Source organism: Choloepus didactylus, chromosome 19 (assembly GCF_015220235.1).
Source record: "Choloepus didactylus isolate mChoDid1 chromosome 19, mChoDid1.pri, whole genome shotgun sequence".
NCBI classification, from domain to species: domain Eukaryota; kingdom Metazoa; phylum Chordata; class Mammalia; order Pilosa; family Megalonychidae; genus Choloepus; species Choloepus didactylus.
In genome coordinates this window covers 50,214,628-50,226,816 of record NC_051325.1, presented here as the reverse complement: position 1 = coordinate 50,226,816, position 12,189 = coordinate 50,214,628, and the positions used below count along the sequence as shown (strand labels likewise).

General features: G+C 43.5%; 1 protein-coding gene across 3 annotated transcripts in view; it reads left to right on the top strand.

Moving 5' to 3' along the window:
- Positions 1–12,189, top strand: part of SLC13A3 (solute carrier family 13 member 3) — an 85,281-nt gene that overhangs the window by 22,955 nt on the left and 50,137 nt on the right. The window contains exons 2-3 of one of the 3 annotated variants that reach the window (XM_037810944.1): positions 5,070–5,126; positions 11,779–12,044. In XM_037810944.1, coding sequence (XP_037666872.1) covers positions 11,809–12,044 — 236 coding nt within the window. In that variant the 5' untranslated portion in view covers positions 5,070–5,126; positions 11,779–11,808. Of the gene's footprint in view, positions 1–5,069; positions 5,127–9,498; positions 11,603–11,778; positions 12,045–12,189 lie in introns of those variants that run through there. The other 2 variants (XM_037810945.1, XM_037810943.1) reach the window with 2 other exon arrangements.

The window sequence follows — 12,189 nt, the reverse complement described above, 5'->3', positions numbered from 1 at the left end:
ATTTTTTATAAGGCATGTTTATTTTTCTCTCCAGCAGTCACTCTAAAACGTACTCAGTAGAGGAAGTTCTTCCCTTATTACTTGGTTGAAAACACCTTCAGACTTGTGCCTTTTCCACTCACTCTTGAGAAGTCATTAAAATCCTCCAGGTACTTTAAGAGACAAACATGATCTCAATTCAGCAATTAGAATGGCTCCAGGTGGTGATCAAATGTGGTACTTGATTTGAAGTGAAAACTTTTCCCCTCCCCTCCCTGGGCCTCAGCAGGCTGGAAGCTGGGGGTGAGGGGCAGGATGCTTCTCTCCCATGCTCCCCCTTAAGGTTTTGCCTCTTCTTCCTCGTTGTGTTGAGCAAGGTTTCTGACATCTACTGTGAGAGAAATCCAGGGGGGCCAAGAGAGTGCTTAGGTGAAGGCCACTCCTATCAGCTGGTTTGCGCTCGGGGGGCCTGGCTTCCATTTAAAGCTGACATATTCTCGTGTGTGTATTATGGAGGCGATTGGGGGGGGGTCCCCCCTCTAGGAGTACTTAATGGCCCTTCCCTTGGGGGATCTGTTTTTCTCTGCTTGGCTGCTCTCCTCCATTCCCCGGTTTTCCATTACTCTGCAGCATATGAACTCTGTTGGAGGATCCTGTATCAGGGAGACGCAGACCTCTTAGGCAGGATTTAGAGTGGGCCCAGGCTGACTTTCTCCTCATGACCCATGTCTGGACCTCAAGACATACTTGAGCTTTTCCTCTTTACATCTTTGGAGTATCGGTCCAGCTGGGGTTGCCAGATAAAATACAGGATGCCCAATTCAGTCTGAATTTCAGATGAACAATGAATAATTTTTTTAAGTGTAAGTGTATACTAAGTATTGTATGGGACATACTTATACTAAAAAAAAAAGTATTTGTTGCTTATCTGAAAGGCAGATTGAACTGGGCATCCTGTATTTTCATTTGCTAAACCTGGCCTCTCTAGCTCAGGCCCAATGCAACCATCTCTCCTTTGCTCCTGCTATAGGAGCAGCCAGGCTGCCAGGGTTTCTGGCCTTCTAGATTTTCTGGGTGGAACAGACACAGGTCCATGTATCCCCACCTCCCCTGTGGAGGACTCAGTTGAAGCTTCTTGTTGAAGCCCCTTTTGCTAGACTTCGGGGAAGAAGCAGGAGCATCCCACCATCTTGGGTTGAAAAACCACAGCATACCCATGGCTTTCTCTAAGGGTATTCTCACAAACCCCTCTCCAAAAACTCCATCCCCACCCTCTTCTACCTTCAGAGTGTGTAAGTCATTTAACTGGTTCTCGGGCATCTGCTTTGAAGTTCCTACAAGGTCTCCCAGTTCACTTTGGGGTCTGATTTGTGTTGTCTTCACGTCTTAGTCACAGTGAAGGCTGGTGGAGTTCTATTTTAACATTCTCCCAATAAAAATATAGGTAAAGACAAGCTGTGTAGCCAAAAAAAAAAAAAACTTAATGTAAAATTACTAATATTTTGGAAGCCTCCACATTCCCTCTCCAATCCTCTCTTTCTCCTTCTCCTTCAATGGTAACCACTATTCTGACTTTTGTATATCATTTCCTTCCTTTTTGTTTTAGTTCTGCTCTATATATGTATCCCTAAACAATATGCTCTTTTAAAAATTTTTGTACTTCATATAATTGGTATTATAATGTATGTTTACTTTTGGGACTTTCTTTCACTCAACATTCTGTTCAACCATGTTGATATGTGTGTGGCTGTAGTTCATTTTGACTTCTGTATAGAATTCAGCAGGATATAGGAATTATATGAATAGTCCCAGAAATGATTTCTCCATCTTCTTGTTGATGGGTATTCAGGTTGTTTTCAGTTTAATTTTTCATTTATAAACACTTCCACTGTAAACATGTGCCTGAGTTTCTCTAGGGCATATATCTGGGAGCGAATTGCTAGATTATAGGGTAGGCCCATCCTCAACTTTCAAACTCAATCTATATCTTGCAGGATATAAATTATGGGGGAATTCTTCAGCCTTCCTATCCATACAAATCCTGGCTGGACATTTGAGAATAATCTGCTTAGCCTCTCCCCATTTCCCCTTTCTGTAATAGCATAATGCTAAGAGTGAGGCTCCATAGTCTGCCTGCCTGGTTTCTAGCAAGTTCCACTCTTCTTATCTCTGTGATCTTAGATTACTTAATCACCCTGTGCCTTAGTTGCCTTATCTGTTAAATGGAGATAATCATAGATCCTACGTCATAGGGTTGTTGTGAGAACTGCAAGTAAATTGATATAAGGGTAGTTAGAATGGCACCTGGCACACAGTAGATCCTCAATAAATGCTGGCTATTAGTGTTATGGTGGTGGTGGTGATGGTTGCTATCATAGGAAGATAGAGAGGACTAGACTTCCAGTTAGATTATTCTGTGGAGAAAAGAAATAGAAAGTTGAGGCTCCTGGGAGAGAAGATTGGGAGGTGATGTGATGATTATAAAGACGGTGTCCACTGGAGAGGAGGGGCGGAGATGAGAAGTGATGGAGGAGCTCAGATGGCAAGGACAGACTTGTGCGCTCTAGAGAGAAAATTCCCAGGATGCTAAAGAACAAAAGAGGATGGGGGCATTTGATGACAGCAGCCCTGGATTCTGCAGAAATCCCTCAAGGTAAAGCGTGCAAGCTCCGGAGTCCAGCGGCCCCGGGTTCATTTCCTAGCTCTGCTGCTGACTGCCCCAGCAACCTGGGGAAACTTTCCTTCTCTGCCTCAGTTGTCCCATCAATAGAAAGGAGATGATACTATTGCCCCAAAGGGTTGATGTGAGGATAAATGGAGTTAATACATATAAATTACTCAGGAATGTGCCTGGTGAATAGTCTGCACTTGTTAATTGTTAGCTATTACTATACTTAGAATCTCTTAAATGTTTAAGAGAGATGAGTTTAAAAATTAGAATTCTCATTTAGACTCTGCAGTTTGCGAGCAGCAACATGACCCTGGGACTGCGTCATGGTTTCATAAGCATGACCTGGATGGGCGCCCTTTTAGGATTTCTTCCGAAAGGGGTGGGGGAATAGTCCCTCCTTTAAAAGGTCATTGTGGGGATTGAATGAGTTAATCCATGTAAAATGCCTGGAATTTGGTAAATACTCAAATAATGTTGCTGGTGTGGTTGTCATTATAATTGTAATTACTTGTTTACAGTGTGATGTGAGGCGGAATGGAAAAGGAAACCCTGGACAGGGCTTCTCAGAGGTGAAAATGTCCAGGTTCCTTTGCATGATCATTGCTCTCAAACATTATATTCTTTTTTTTTTTTTAATTTCTATAGAAAAATTTTATTCACAATATAATGTGACAGAAATTGCCACAGGAATGGTGTACTAATTGCAATAAGTCAACCATTATATTCTGTTTTCTTTTCTATTAATGCCCTTGTCAGGGTTCTCCTGACCTCTATTCTCTGAAAGAGTTTGTGCAAGATGGGTAATATTTATTACTTAAATCTTTGGTAGAACTCACCATCGAAGCCAGCAGGGCTTTTGGAATGTTCTTTGTGGGAATGTTTTTTTTTAATGACTGATTCCATTTCTTTAACAGACAGTGAAATATTCAGGTTTTCTGTTTCTTTTTCTGACAGTTGAATAAGTTGTTTTTTGAGGGATTTGTTTCCTCTGAGTTATCAAATTTATAGGTATAATTTGTTCATAATATCCCTTTATTATCCTTTTGATCAGTAATATTCCTTTTTTCAATCTTGTCATATATTAAGTTCTGGTTCTTAGAGTGTTATTTTCAGGGAAACTATTTGACTTTCTTAAATTTTTTAACTTTGGTGCTATTCATGAGTAACACACACGTACACACACGGGGGGGAGAGAGAGAGAGAGAGAGAGAGAGAGAGAGAGAGAGAGAGAGAGAGAACCAGCTCCTGCTGAATTACAAGAACAATTTCCCAAGAATCCCCTATTGCTCTAGAAATTCACCCTCAGATTTAAAAACATAGCAGACAAATACCTAAATGGGAAGGTCTGAACTTTGGATTCTGCAAAAAACCTTCAATTCTTAAGATCTGGTTTAACTGCTCCTGAGTGAAGTGTTACCTTCTATCCCCTTTCCTCCCCTAAGCTGAGTTAATTACCCTCCCGTGTCCCTAATTTCCTTAGAACCACATCCATTATTGGACATGTTGCTCCATGCTGTGGTTATTTGATTCTGCATCCACCTGCTCCACCCCTAGACTCTGCGCTCCTTAAGGGCCGACATTCACCTAATCATCTCTATATCCTGGCACTTCCAACAAGGGCCCCAAAAGAGAGTAAAGAGTAAGGGTTGCAATCCATTTGTTTCTTCATTCTGCACCCCTGCAACCCATTGGGTACTGTGCTAGGTGCTGGAGACACAGAAGTGGAGCCAGGAGGAATAGGGACCCTCTTCTCCCAGGACTTCCACTCTAGTCTGGGAAACAGAGAGTAAGCACATTGGCAAATAATTTTGAAAAAAGGAATCTTTGCAGGCTACAGTTTGGTAGCATTTCTACAATATTTCCATATGACACAAGTTGTGTCAGATTTTAAAAGGTGTGGACAAACAGATTTTGGAAACTTTGGGTTAAACCAAGTCAAATAAATGTGTTTACTGCAAGACTTGTCAGAGCCTTTCCTAAGCCAATTATGGATTTCCAAGAGAGCGGTAGGGAGACTAGTGCTTGGAAAAACGTATTTAGCTTCAGAATTCTGTTTTGGGGAATATCTCATGTGACCTCAGATGATAATCCGGGAAGTCTGATACATAGACATTACTCGAGAACTCCAAGCTCTGCTCTCAGCAGCTGACTCAGCCACCCAAATGTTCTACCATTCTGGTGGCACTTTTCTGGATATGGAGCATCAGCTTTTATTCCAAGACCACCCTAATACATCTACTCAAATAACTACATACTTCCACCTTGACTGATTCATTTGAAAGTAACAGGTTGTTATTCCAAAAACAAGGCTAGCCATTGTGAACTTCCTACTGAAAAAATATATAGATTACCATTATATGTTCATACTAACAAATACTGGGAAATGGTTGGTTTTTTCTTTCCCTCTCTCTGATGACAGAGCTTGAACTCTCAATGAGATCATGCCCAGAACTTCGCTCAACTGGATTTGGCTCAGGTAAGCCCCAAATCCAACTGGAGGACATGACCTTTCTTCTAGATTCAAATACCAAAGCTTCCAGCATAGGCAAGAAGGAGCCCCTCTCCTTCTCTGTGCTCAGAAAAATATCCCCATCCCCGAGAAGCCCTTAGGGTGGTAATCCAGAAGGAGACCTGAGACATGGATCTGACTGCAAGGAATTTATTTGGGGAGTGAGGAAGTGAGGCAATGAAGGGCATGGGTCTACTATAGGCATGTCAGTGAAGAGGTTACTACTGGGGCAGTGGGGGACTCTGGGAGATGGTGGCCAACATGCCTTGGTTGTCCCAGCTGAAGGGCAACCAAAGTTCTTGTCTGAGAGATGCTCCTGAGGAAATTATTTCCCTGGCACTCTTGCCAAGTGTATTACTGAAACTTGAGAAAGCTGGAGAAGCCACTGGTGTGAACAGACATGGAAAGAGCCCAAGGGAGATGGAGGAGGTACAGAGTGTGTCTATTGCTCCTTCTTGAACTCCACTGGCTAACTCAGTCCCTGCTTCCTCTGTTCCCATAACTCACTGTACAAAGCTCTGCTGAGCACTCGTCTCCCTCTGGGTGAATGATTTGTATACATATCTGTCTCCTTGCGTGATGGAGGCAGATGAGCTTGGGTGGCCTGGCATTGGGTCTTCAATGCCAACTGAAGGAGTCTGTACTCACCCTATTGGCCACTGGCCATAAAACGATGGCACACATTTGATCCCAGATGTACTTTCTTTGGCTTACATGGTGTCTTAGAAACATTTGGATCAATTGTTAAAAATGGATCCACTTAAGAGTACAGATTGCTGATTTGTCTTGAAATGTTGGAAGATCTGATAACCCTGAGCTTGTATTCCAGTTTGCTACAGTCCTCACCATTCCCTGTTGTAGCCCCAAGACTGAGACTGTGTCACTTTTCACTTCTCATGACACTTGTGCCATTTTCTTCATCTTACAATAGAACTAAGATGAAAGTGAAATGTCTTACCTCATGTCATTTTCAAAAGTACGAATATGAAAGATTGTCTAAAAGGGCTCAAGAATTTTTCCAGCTGGTTTCACTCACTTATCCATCCAGGCTCCTGTGGGCATTTGTGATTACATTCCCTGCTGGAGATCCACATTTTCCAAGCTAGGATACGTGTTGGTCTATCAAGTGGTACATAGGCAGGATAAATGTGGCATGTCTTCCTGGGCCAGCAGGAAGAAATGATAGAAAGCAATCATATATTAAAACAAACATGGATGCACTAAGGAGCATGATATCAGTAGGGGTCAAAGAATGTCATGTTTGTAGCAGAATGAGGCTCAGATTCCTTGGGGGGTGTGCATAGATGTTTTTCTTACTGGGGGCCTGCAGTGGTGTGCTGGGGCCAGCTTTACTGGCTCATGTGACCCAATTACCAAATTTTCAGGGATTTGACCAGCTGGTTGTTAAACACAGACATTATTAAAAGTGAAATTTTATAAACTTATTAAATAAATTATATTAAAGGTAATAGACATTCAAAGCTCATCAATTCCTAATTATTTTACTAATGTCTAAGGTCTTAGGTTATTTTTGTCTATTGTTATTTACAACTCTATGTATGATATAAATGCTATATGAGGGTGTGATACTCTGCTTTTCTTTCCAGCTCTGTGTTTAGTGATGTCACCTGGAGCTTGAAGTCACCTATGTGAGGGTGTTCAACCACGGAAATCAGGAAACACTACAAATCAGGACTGAATTTATTGCTTTATTGCTTATCTAGACTTAAGAAAGTGATGGAGAAAATGTTAAAGAAGCAGATTAAACATAAAGTGTGTCGTGTCTCTAGCTATTACACTGTGAATACTACAAAAAAAATTTGAAGTATTCTTTCAGTAATTGAAAACTATCATTCAATTCAGTAAAGAAGTCACTCACATTCAGTGTAGTTCCACCATGAATGTTGGTTTACATTTTTATTTACCTCATTGATAAGATGAAAAGGGAACAATGAAGATGCAGGTCAGGACTTCATTCGTTGTCAGTGATGGGAGTCACTTCTTTGCTGAACTGAAGATAATCAAGCACTTTTCCACAGTAAAATTTACATTAAACTTATGTACACCACACCACCACCCCACCCCCACACACACATACATACACGCTGTTTTCCAGAGAGCCAGGTGTTAAACATTTAGCAGCACACCTCTGCTTGAGACTTGCTACTTGGCAGGTGGGATCTGATAAGGTCATTTGAATTTGACCTTAGAGAAGCGTTTTATAACTGGCTTGTTAAAATGCAGGGACTGTGTCTTGGTCATTTTCCTTGTCTCAATCTCAGTGCAAGGCTTAGCATGTGGTCAAGAATAATGTTTGCTAAATGGATGGATAAATGGATGATATTTAGCAGATATTAAGCACATTCTCTGAGTTGTCAAAGCATGTATTAGTGTTTCAAACATTCAGCAAATAATTTTTGAGTGCCTGCTGTATGCCAGGTACTGTTCTTGACTCTGAGGACACTATCTATGCCCTCCTAGAGCTTTTGCATCCTAGCAGAGGAGAAAAACAATGGAGATGTAAAATCTACTTTCAGGTAGTGAACAGTTATATGAAGAAAAATAAAGCAGGATAAGGGGATGGAGACAGGGAGAACACATCCGTGCCACGCCAGCCAAGTTCTAGGCTTCTTCTCCTTAAAACCTGGCTCTGTCTCTTGGAAGCTGTGTGTCCTCAGGAAGGCCACTTGACCTCTCTGATGTATGGAACTGCACTCTCTCCACCTGATCTATGGGTCCCTCCATTTCCCAGCCATGAGAGAGCAGAGTTGGTCTTGGCCAAATCCACTTTTCCTGGTCTGAAACATTGGACACAATGACTTCTCCAGTGGTCCCTGAAATTCCTCTGGCAGAAAGTCAGAATCCCAGAATCCCAGTTTCTTTTGTAAACAGGGTGCTGTTTATTGTGCCATTGCTTTCCCACATTTTTGTTTGCTGTACTGGGAGCACCCGAGATGGGCTTGCCCCTGCTTGCTTCTGAGGAACCCTGGGATGATGCCCCTTGGCTCCGGGTAACTGTTGAGGCAGAGAGCTTTTTCCACAAAGGGTGTGGGGCAAGGTCTCAGCTGCCTGAGGAGCTCCAGTTTGGGGTTCTAGAAGCAGCTCTGACATGTAGCTGCTGTCTGATCCTGGGCAAATCGCTTTCCCTCTCCAATCACCTGTTCATAAAGCCAGGGAAATGCTAGAGGATTGGCGATTGTCTGTCTGCACTGCATTCCTGAATTTCAGAGAGGTCCTAGGGGCCTGGGGTATGTGGAAGGGAGGGAGACAAAAGACTGGCCGGTGGACAGCTCCCCAGCCTGCTATTCCCAGAGAAGCTTTTTTAAATCTGATTCTTATATTCTGGTTTTGTCTGTTTTATGTATTGTAATTCAGCATACAATTGTGTTAAGACATAGGGGACTGGTGGTCTGATGGATTGAGCCCTCTACCACAGGATTTGCCCTTGGGAAGACTGTTGCTGCAAAGGAGAGGCTAGGCCTCCCTATAATTGTGCCTAAGAGCCTCCTCCCGAATGCCTCTTTGTTGCTCAGATGTGGCCCTCTCTCTCTAGCTAAGCCAACTTGAAAGGTGAAATCACTGCCCTCTCCGCTACGTGGGATCAGACACCCAGGGGAGTGAATCTCCCTGGCAACGTGGAATATGACTCCCAGGGAGGAATGTAGACCCGGCATCATGGGACGGAGAACATCTTCTTGACCAAAAGGGGGATGTGAAAGGAAATGAAATAAGCTTCAGTGGCAGAGAGATTCCAAAAGGAGCCGAGCGGTCACTCTGGTGGGCACTCTTACGCACAATATAGACAACCCTTTTTAGGTTCTAATGAATTGGGGTAGCTGGTGGTAGATACCTGAAACTATCAAACTACAACCCAGAACCCATGAATCTTGAAGACAATTGTATAAAAATGTGGCTTATGAGGGGGACAGTGGGATTGGGGGGGCTATGGGGATCATACTCCCCTTTGTCTAGTTTGTGGATGGATGAGTGGAAAGGTGGGGGAAGGAAACAAACAAACAGGGCGCCCAGTGATCTTTTTTACTTTAGTTGCTCTTTTTCACTTTAATTATTATTCTGGTTATTTTTGTGTATGTGGTAATGAGGGTGTCAGGGATTGATTTTGGTGATGAATGTACAACTATGTCATGGTACTGTGAACAATCGAATGTACAATTTGTTTTGTATGACTGCGTGGTATGTGAATATATCTCAATAAAATGAATATTAAAATATATATATATGCAGTTGTGTTTGAACAAAGGGCAAAGAGTTAAAAATATGTGTAGACTGTCATTATCTAAAATATCTCATCTCTGATATGGAAGTCTCTTCCTAGTTTAGGGAACCGAAAGGATGATGAGAAATCAAAACAGGAAATTTTTCGTAGTTGGGTTTGATGACACGTTATCTTTTTCTTTCAGTCTTTGGCGTGTGTGGCAAATAACTTAGGTTCTTGGAATATTGATTTCAAGTTGTGCTCATTTGTTTTATAATTATTATTCTCTGCCCCCAATAACCCAATAAGCAATTTCTAAATATTCTGAAGGATAACTGATTGTTTTAACTCTAGGAACCTATTTTATTATCCTCCAGAAGAAATGTTTCTTAAGTCAGTAGGAAAATAGGATTTGTTGTATAGAAATTCCCTCTGCAGGGAACTTTCTGTATGTTTATAAATTTCATGAGTGAATGTGAACACTGACCCAAAAGCTACTTGGGAAATTCTCCAGTGCAGAGTGTTCATCATTCTCAGGATGTGTTTTTCAAGGTTTGGGCATGGGATTCGGTGTAGCTCGTGGTCTTCCCCATCTCAGTAAATGACCATTCCACTGTTCCCATCGCTGAGGCCAACAACTTTGGAATTGTCCTTGACTCTTCTTTTTGCCTTACATGCCATAGCAGATCCATCAGTGAAACTGTCAGCTCTACCTTGGAAATAGATCCAGGATCTGACCACTTCTTGCTACCTCTGATGCTCCTACCCAGACCCAAGCCACCAGTATGTTTTGCTGGAATCTCCCCACTGGTCTCCCTGGACCTGCCGTATCCCTGCAGGATGGATTAAGCAGTCATACTGTCCACCACATGACGGATGTCTAAGGGCCTGTCCCATGCAGCTGAGGGTGTGCACTGTTAGGCCGGGGCTCGTTAGGACAGTGCTCAGTTCAAGGAAACATTAAACTGAGCAGGTCCTGGGGATGCTGAATAAAGTAAACAAAACCCATTATGAGTAAGAGGTAAGAAGTGTAAGACAGCACCAGATAGCAAGCATCAAATCCAAGAAATAATTTGTGTTTATTGGAACATGTGACAGTATTGCCTTGGGAGAACATAAGAAAGCAAGGTCAGGAAAATGAGTAGTTCTGTTCAAACAGTGATCATGTGATGAATAAGACACTGCTTATTACAGACACCATGGGACACTGATGTATCAGAAGGGAAGGTGTTGTCATTATTGCTCCTTTACTTAGTGAGCAGGTGTACACTGGACAAGTTTCGATAAATGTACACACCCATATAACCTCTGCTCCGGCCTCAGTCTAGAACCTTTCTATCACCCCAGAAGTTTCCTTGTGCTCCTTTGCAGTCCCACCACTCAACACACACACCTCTTCTCCAGCCCTGGGCAACCACTGATCAGTTTTGTTTTGAATCTTTTAAATTGCTTTTTCTGCCTGTCATGGGCTCTAGCATTGCAGAATACTGTGGCTAAGGACATGGGCTTGGAGGCAGATTGCCTTGCTAGAGACCTCCTTGCACCCCAATTTCTGCCTCCATAAAATGGGGGTAATGCTAGCCCCTACCTTACTACCTTACACTTTGTGAAGAATAAACAGCAGCTGATACATAACAGCCCAATAAATATTGATTATTATTATTTATAGTGTTGAGTATGTTAGACATTGTGTTAAGTACTGTGCACAGATGGGAGAGTTGCTTCCCGTGTTCCCTGCACATCTCCACTCATCCTTCCTGTACACGCCAAGAGCTTCCCACTACCCTGAGCTGCTTTCTCATGAAGTCTCTCCCTAGCTACAGGGGTGTGCTCTGTCTGCACATGGGGCAGCCAGAAGTGCTAAGCAGTTAAGGCCCCCAGGAGCAGCCAATGATGGACAGGTGTTGCAGATAGATACCCCAGCTTCCTTGCCCCCTAGATGGGACAACTCTCAGGCATGTTCTACCCTGTCTCCCAGAGTCCCCCGTCAGGACTGAGCCCCAGTTGCCCACAGTGGTAGTAACCTCATGAACATACTCTGTATTGGCTGCCTCTTCTTCTCTGTCTCACTTCCTCCCTCCCCTTCCAGAGCTTTCTGGGACCATCTATCAAATAACTATTTCCATTCTCTTCCTCATCTCAGGGTCTTCTTCTAAGACAATGGAGTATTTCATTTCATCCTCAAGCAGTCCCACGTGGGAGACAGTAATAGTTTTTCCATTTACAGGTGAGCAGAATGAAGCTCAGAAAGGTGACACCACCTGTTCAAGGTCAAAGCCTCGGGCGCTTACCCACTTCACTGCGTCCCAAACGTGACACAATGACTCCTGCCCCAGGACCTCTTCCCCCTCTGCCACCCAGAGCTCTGCTGACCCTTCTGAGTCTCTCTCTCCCCCACTGCAGGAAGGCCGCTGCTTGTTTGTCATCCTGCTCATGGCGGTGTACTGGTGCACAGAGGCCCTGCCCCTCTCGGTGACGGCCCTGCTGCCCATCATTCTCTTCCCCTTCATGGGCATCCTGCCCTCCCACAAGGTCTGCCCCCAGTACTTCCTCGACACCAACTTCCTCTTCCTCAGTGGCCTGATCATGGCCAGTGCCATCGAGGAGTGGAACCTGCACCGGAGAATCGCCCTCAAGATCCTGATGCTTGTCGGGGTTCAGCCAGCCAGGTGAGGACAGGTAACGGGTTCAGCCCCACAGTGGAGAGGCAAGAGGACCACACCTCTCGGAGGCCAAATCCACACTTCCCGGTTTAGCCATCCAGACCAACAAATGCATCATTTTTGGCCACCCAATTGCTTATTCATTTCAGCT